Source organism: Hakea prostrata, chromosome 5, assembly GCF_041222555.1.
Source record: "Hakea prostrata isolate BN-2017 chromosome 5, UWA_Hpros_2, whole genome shotgun sequence".
Classification (NCBI taxonomy): Eukaryota; Viridiplantae; Streptophyta; class Magnoliopsida; order Proteales; family Proteaceae; genus Hakea; species Hakea prostrata.
In genome coordinates, this window is record NC_142604.1 from 12,579,322 (window position 1) to 12,587,180 (window position 7,859).

The 7,859-nt window shown below is 43.6% G+C and overlaps 2 protein-coding genes across 2 annotated transcripts; one reads left to right on the forward strand and one right to left on the reverse strand.

Moving 5' to 3' along the window:
* The first annotated feature begins 290 nt into the window (after window positions 1-290).
* Window positions 291-4,202, forward strand: LOC149015213 (tubby-like F-box protein 5). The gene is made up of 5 exons (XM_089154971.1): window positions 291-1,713; window positions 1,886-2,261; window positions 2,370-2,457; window positions 2,801-2,933; window positions 3,019-4,202. Exons 2-5 carry the CDS (start codon window positions 1,908-1,910, stop codon window positions 3,689-3,691), a joined length of 1,248 nt encoding a protein of 415 aa, XP_089011097.1. The 5' UTR covers window positions 291-1,713; window positions 1,886-1,907; the 3' UTR covers window positions 3,692-4,202.
* Window positions 4,203-4,261: 59 nt separating this feature from the next.
* On the reverse strand, window positions 4,262-6,965 carry LOC149015214 (uncharacterized). Its single transcript, XM_089154970.1, has one exon. The coding sequence runs from the start codon at window positions 6,932-6,934 to the stop codon at window positions 4,271-4,273; it is 2,664 nt and encodes an 887-aa protein (XP_089011096.1). The 5' UTR covers window positions 6,935-6,965; the 3' UTR covers window positions 4,262-4,270.
* Between the last annotated feature and the right edge of the window lie 894 nt (window positions 6,966-7,859).

The following is a 7,859-nucleotide window of genomic DNA, read 5'->3' on the forward strand; positions in this document are numbered from 1 at the left end:
TGAGTTTGAACTTTTGCGACACTTAATGATTACATGGATTATGTATTAGAAAAAAATTTGTATGGATAATATATTCATAAAATTAGCTAGGAGAAAGATAAAAAAAAGGTAAGAAAATTCATAAATATTTATAGATTCATTTTTGGGTAAATATTTATGGATTCAATTTATTTGGTAGAATATTTATTGATAGACTCATGATTGCGCTGTCACATAGCAGGCAACGCCAATTTACGGTTTTACCCAATCACATGACGTGTCTTCACTGTCTCACAAATAGAAATCCTCAGAAAGATGTGTGAAGAGAAGATAAGCAGATAACGATTTCCAAAGAAAACTTGTACAGAAGGCTTCTTGGTGTCATGGACTAATGGCTTCTGTGTCTGCTCTCACTCTCTCTCTTCTCTCTCTCTCAAACTCTGGCCAGAATCGTTAATGGATGAATTGTAAACTGAGTTTCAAAGCTTTATCGTCAGGTGAAGGAGCTCATATCAGAGGTTCTTATCACTGATCCATCATCAAACCATCTTCAAAAGCGACACCTTTCCCAGCCACATGAGCTTTTACGGAAAGAAAGTGATTGCTGAGAAGAAAGAGTAAAAAAGGGAGTGAGAAAGCTGTCAGTGATTGGCTCTTCGTCGTTAGAAATCCAAGCGAAAGTGAAGGAGGACCGAAGCGTTGCAGTAACGTTTATAAATTGTTTTTTCTCCATCCGTCACTCTCCAGTCTTACTATACTTTCTTTTGATTTCTCCCAAAAATGCAGTAGGAAATTGGGAACTCCTTGGGAATATCGAGGATGAAGCTGTCACGGTGGCGAAGGTATTGCCAAGGAAAAAAAATATTCTATATCGAAAACCGATGAATTTCAGTTTAAAAAAATGGAGTTTTTTAACTTTTGAAAAGGGGAAGGACGAGGGAAGCGCTGAGTACGTGTTGGAAGCAGCTGCTTAAGAGGGGAAGAAGAGATTGAGATCTGAGAAAAGGTGTTGGGCCTGTTGCTGCAGTGAGTGCTGTAGTGGGGAACGGTGCTCGCTGGCGGTGGTGGTGGTGGTGGCGGTGGTGGTTGTCTGAATCGGGACTGCTTAGGGTTTTGAAACTAAAGAAACCGGAGTACATGATCAGCCTTCTCGAGTTCCGGCCGTGTTTCTCTGATCTGAATCCTTTTTTATTTCCGGATTTTTGGAGTGTGAATGCTTCAATCTATCTTCTTACAACTTTCAAGTTTCTGTTTGTTCCAAGCATTGTTATTACTGTATTCCGACGGTTGTTCTGTTTGTCGTTGAAGAAAGTAGGTGCTTCAACAGCAAAAGTTAAGATCTTCCTTTGTTCTTCTTTCCTTGGACTTTCTCGCACTCTGCATTTTTGAGTTTCCGGCAAGAGATTCGTCCGTATTCGCTTGAATTTGTTGGATGGTCCAAGTAAATTTGAGGTATTTCGACTAATCGCCAGATCAGAAATCAGATTATCGGTGTTGAACCCGCATTTGAGCTATTGGAGATCTTGGAAGTTTCAACAATTAAGTGAAAATCTGTTTTTACTTCAAACATTTCTTGCTGGTAGAACATATCGCCCAAAAAGGTTTGCCTTTAGAAGGTAGTCAATGAATCGTGGGGCTTGCAGGGGTGTAAAAACGCTGGCTTTATCCAATCTGCACTGATCTAACAGTTCTTCTTCAGTCCAGATTGATAATACGATAGTTCCGTCTCATTAGGTAAGTCTTAAGAGCAAAGGAAACTTCAATCATCCTTCTGTGAACTCTGTTTACGTGATTCTGATCTGGAGTTTCATTACCTAGATGCATCAAGTCTCTTCAATAGGTTTACTTTTACCTCATTGCTTTATCTACTTTATGTTTCTTTAAAATTTTCTTTTGGAATATTTAGAGGAACAATCTGTGTGGCTGCAATGTCGTTAAAGAGTATTGTTCGTGAACTGAAAGAGATGAGAGACGGGCTAGGGAACATGTCGTGGAGAGGGGTAGAAGGGAAGCATACGCACAGCCGCACCAGTTCGCAGATCAGCTCCGATGTGACTAGATTGCATTCTGGATCCCTCCAACAGAGTCGTTGGGTTAACCTACCGCCGGAGCTGCTTGTAGATGTTATTCAGAGGTTGGAAGCAAGTGAGACGACATGGCCTGCTCGTAGGCATGTGGTTGCTTGTGCCTCGGTTTGCAGGTCATGGAGAGAGATTACAAAAGAGATTGTGAAGAACCCAGAAAGAAGTGGGAGGCTCACATTTCCTATATCACTGAAACAGGTAATCTTTTCTTGTTTCCACTTCTTCCCTTCTTGCCTATTGCTTCCTTCATTTTTAGTTGGTCATCTTGATTCTTGCTTATTTTCTTGGTGATTGACTTTTTGGCAGCCTGGCCCTCGCGATTCTCCTATACAGTGCTTCATAAGGAGGGAGAGAGCAACTTCTACTTATCGCCTTTATCTTGGTCTAACCCCTGGTCAGTATTTCCACTTTCATTTGGTGTTTCTTTTCTTATGCTAGTTTGCTTCCATCCGTTGGAGAGAGAGAGAGAGGGATGCTAGACTCGAGGAAATGCCAAGCCAAATAAGTTCCTGAAACTGAAGGTTTTCAATTGACCCTTTTGCTTTCATTTATATTTCTAGATTAGATGAGAGGAAGACGAGAAAAAATTATACAGTCTGCTGGTTACAGTATAGGAATTGTAGTAAGATAATGCCAAGATGTGCTTGTGAGGGAGTTTCAAAAATTCTTTCTTGATATGAAAATGCAGCTGGTCATCTGACTTCTTTGTTACTGATGATTTGGTTGAAATCTCTCAGCTCTGTTGGGCGAGAATGGGAAATTGTTGTTTGCTGCACGAAAGATCAGAAGGGCAACTAGTACAGATTTTGTGATATCCTTGGATTCAAATGATTTCTCCCGTGCCAGCAATACATATGTTGGGAAAATGAGGCAAGTTTGATATATTATCCTTGGAACCTTCTTGGCTACTACATTCTTTGTCATGATTCCAACAATTAATACAAAATCTTTCCAGATCCAATTTTCTAGGGACCAAGTTCATCATCTATGATAGCCAACCTCCATATGACACTGCTGTCCAGTCAAGTAGTCGGTCGAGTAGAAGAATTCATGCTAAGCAGGTGTCACCAAGGGTCCCTGCTGGTAGTTATGATGTTGCCACAATCTCCTATGAGCTTAACGTTCTTCGTACCAGAGGCCCGAGGAGAATGCAATGCACCATGCATTACATACCTGTCTCTGCAATTCAAGATGGGGGGTCTGCGCCAACACCAACTGAATTCTCACACTCCCTTGAAGAGCAATTTTCTTTTTTATCAGTTTCTAAACCCAAGGATCCAGCTTTGGATATCAGCTCCAGCAGCCTCTCAGAGCAACCATCTTTAGTCGGTGGTACTGGAGAACCACTAGTGCTAAAGAACAAAGCACCTAGATGGCATGAGCAGCTGCAATGCTGGTGCCTAAATTTTAGGGGGCGTGTTACGGTGGCCTCCGTTAAGAATTTCCAGCTTGTGGCAGCTGTGGAGCCTTGTCACCAAGTTTCAGTGGCCGAGCAAGAAAAGGTGATTCTGCAGTTTGGAAAAATAGGGAAGGACATATTTACCATGGATTATCGCTACCCACTTTCTGCCTTCCAAGCCTTCGCAATATGTCTTAGCAGCTTTGACACCAAGCCAGCCTGTGAATGATTTCTTTTTGCTAAATGATCTTGAATGTGGTTCACCGTTCTTGTTGATGGAGAAGTTGGTTGTAAATATTGTCAAATCAAGGCTTGTTAAAATCTGCTGTTAATCATGATTTAGTTTCGTAGCTGTGCAGGAATGGTTGATCCCTTGGCAGCAGTGGCCCCGAAAACATGTTGTATAAGCTGCAGTTGTATTTTATCTGTGGATGGGAGTTATAATGTAATGCTGTTTTGAAGCTTTTTGTACTCACATCGCTGCCAAATACTTGAAATCTAGTTTCTCAGAAATTTGGTTTTACCCATTTAATTGTGCTAAGCTGTCTTGTTTGTGATACCATTGTATACGTTGTCATAGTATATTTAAATGTTCAAATAATACTTTCACTACACAGCCTTGCTACTTTCATGTCCATACCAGCTACAGAAGCTGAAAAAAGGACGATACATGCTAGAGGGGAAGGATGTCAGGATCCTTCTTATTGTGATTATTACTAGCTTCTTCAAACATATACTTTCTGTAGTGCTGCTAGGAATACACCTGGATAAGCTTTACGAATCACGCAAAGATTCTTCAGTTTGCTTGTCAACTTTCCTTATCACAGCTGCAGTGGCAACAGTGATGGTGAGCCTTCTCATGGTTGTTTTGGTCAGTGTCACTGGATTCCACAAATAGGCCTCTGGGTTCGAAGGTGAGTGTCTGAGCTGGGGTAATGTTGATCTCTGCTTTGCTTACCTCAAAACTCTCTGTTTCCTCTTCCATGTCAATTGGTTCTTTTGGATTGTGAGAGAGAACAAGATGAACTCCAGGATTCCTTTCGCAATAGGAACTGTTGAAAAGCATTGAGTTGTTGATACCCTGCATATTGCTATTAAGATATGCCGAGGTAGCATCCTCCCCTGTTTTTGGATTCTCCATCATTCCCTTGGAGTTTCTTTCTCCTTCTGTAGTTCCATCTTCATTGTACTGGTTAATGTGGACTGATTCTTCTTTTTTTGCTGACTCAGAACCCAAATGCATGGTTGCTCCTCTATTTTCGCCCGACAGTGTTATAGCAGTTGCTGGTTTTTGGTTTATAGGCTGTTTTGGATCTCCAGTGATGATTTTGTGTATGAACTTTGTAATGTCTTCTCTGATCTCTCTTTGCAGGGAGCTTCGGTCACCAAGAAATGTTGAAAATTTTGGGTGAGATTCACTGCCTTTGCTTTTTTCTTTTGAGTGTGCAATAGCCACTCTGCTCTCTTGTTCTGCTGTTTCTGTGGCTTCATTTCCATTTGGGGCTGCTTGCTTCTCCTGCTGCTTTTGTCCTAATTGAGGTGTGATACTTGGCTGCCCATTTGTTTCCATTCGTATTCCTGAAACCCTGCTAATGAGTTCAGTGATTGTCCTTTGCTTTGGTTCCTCCACGGTAGGGGGGCTGGGCTTCACCTCTCTCTTTTGTTCTTCACTTGTTTGCTGCTGTGGTTTAATTTCTTCTGCCTTTGGAGATGTCTGTTGCCTGATAACTGTTTCCTGAACTTCCCCGGAAGAGAGTGTACTTGCCACAACTTGGTCTGATGCTTGGGGTGGGTAATTTGCAGCCTTATCTGGCTCTGCCGCAGCTTTTATCAGATTTTGATTTTGGGAAGGCGAGAGAGATCTAGATGAGGCTTCTAACGGAGTGACAATTTTTCTGGATTGTGGGTGGGGCAACACAGGCTCATCTTGAGCAGGAGGTAACATTAATGGGGATGGGAATTGAGGGGCTCTTTGAAATGTTGACACAGGAGGAGAGCTAGCCTGAGATGGTGGGGCTTGTGGCTTTGGTGATGGAGGCTGGGAGGTAGCTCGAGCCTTTTGTTGCTCTTTCAGGGCTGTACGGGATGGAGATGGAGGTTCTGGTGTTGTTCGAAGTGTTTGTTCAGGAGCAGTGCGAAATGGAGATGGAGGCTTGGAAGCTGCTCGAGCTTTTGGCTGCTCCACAAGGGCTATACGAGATGGAGATGATGGTTTTGGCCCTTTTGGGGGTGTTCCAGGTGTTTGTTGGGGAGCAGTGCGGGATGGAGATGAAGGCTGGGAGGCAGCTTGAGCCTTTGACTGCTCCATGAGTGCTGTACGAGATGGGGATGGAGGTTGTGGGGCGGTTCTATCTGTTTGTTGGAGTGCAGTGTGGAATGGAGATGGAGGCTTGGTAGATATTTGAGAAGCTGTATGAGATGGTGATGGAGCAGCCTTTCTAGATGGTGATGGGAGGGATGAGGTTTTCTGATCTACTGATTGGGGTGGAACCTTACGAGATGGTGAGGGAGGCTGAGATGCTGTTTGTGATCGTGGTGATGGTGGAACCTTACGAGATGGTGATGGAGGCTGTAAGGCCAATCGTGATGTAGCAATGGCAGATGGGGATGGCAGCTGAGATGCTACTTGTGATCGGGGTGATGGTGGGATATTACGAGATGGTGATGGAGGCTGTGAAGGTAATCGTGATGCAGCAATGGTAGATGGGGATGGGAGCTGAGATCCTACTTGTGATCGAGGTGATGGTGGTGGGACATTACGAGATGGTGACGGAGGCTGCGAAGGTATTCGTGATGCAGAAATGGTAGCTGGGGATGGGAGCTGAGATGCTACTTGTGATCGAGGTGATGATGGTGGGACATTACGAGATGGTGACACAGGCTGCGAAGGTAATCGTGATGCAGCAATGGTAGATGGGGATGGGAGCTGAGATGCTACTTGTGATCGAGGTGATGGTGGTGGGACATTACGAGATGGTGACGGAGGCTGCGAAGGCAATCGTGATGTAGCAACAGTAGATGGTGAGGGTTGAGTTTCTGTTTCTGACCTTGGTGAGGGTGTTGGGACAGTACGAGTTGGTGATGAAGGTTGTGAAGGTAATTGCGATGGAGCAGCATTAGATGGTGATGGGGGCTGAGAAGCAGTCCCTGGTTGGGCTTTGGGTTTGGGAGAGGAAGGAGGGGACTGTTCAGGTACTGTTCCTGGAACCCTGAAAGTTGGTAGCTGAATTGCTATTGCAGTGGATTGCTGAGTTGGGGGTCTTGGAGGGCCAGAGACAGCTGGTGGTGGTGCTGGTGCTGGTGCTGGTGCTGGTGCAGGTGGAGGTGGTGGTGGTGCAGGTGCAGGAGGAGGTGGTGGTGGTGGTCTTGCTGGTACTGGTGCTCTTGGCACTCGTGGTGGTGGTGGTGCTGTTGGTGTCTGACTCAAAAACCAAGGGAAGCGGAAGCGGAAGGGCTGCCTCTGTTCAGCCATCACTTGTTTGCTGTCTAAAATATTTGCCTGTGGATGGTGGTGGTGGTGGTGGTTTGTTCAGTCGTATGAGATGGACATATATAGCTTTACCTCCGATACTTTGAACTGTACAAAGGGGTTTTTCCAGTGTGGGCATCATTCTTTGTTAAGCTAGAGGCATTGGTTGCGTCTCCCTTTTTTGATTTGTGAATGCTCTTTTTGGGGCACAATTCACTGAACATAGATTTTTTGAGTAAGGTAAGTATGGATTCTTTACGTGGCTTTCTGGTCAATAATCTTATTTTACTTGATTCTCCCACACACCCTCTCCCTCTCTTTGAAGAGAAGGATGTTTCGGAAGATCTCATTTCTCTTTGAAGTTTCTCTCTAGTTGTTTGGATCATCTCTGCATCTTATTATGCATTATTTACTTTCTAACAATTTTCCAGCATAAGATCGATGGAATTCCCTTGCCCTTCTTGGCTAGGGGATATGGGGCTTGGCATAGAAAACTTGTATAAAGAAAGAACTAGGTAGGTTGGTTGCTATAATGTCTCAATGAAGTTTCACTGGGTTACAAATTTGTGGAAAGGTAGCTCCCAAGTCTACTGTTTACATGTTTAGAGTTCCATGCCTGCAGCAAAACATAAATTGAATACAAGATGAGTACAGTCAAGACCTCAATTGAACCAGTTAAACTGACTATGAACCCTTCCTGCTTGGTTCAATTTTGGGGTGGGATAACCCAACCAAAATCTGGGGCAATTAATATTTTGGGTTACTCTTTTGGATTTTTTTTTTATACAATATTTCTTTTAAATAAACACCACCAGAACCCTATCTTCTCGATAGGCTTTCTGATTAGTTGTGTGCTGCAGGTTATAACAATTTTGTAAAGCTACTTGAGTGACATGTGGTTTTCCCACAAACCCTTCAAATGCCTGCA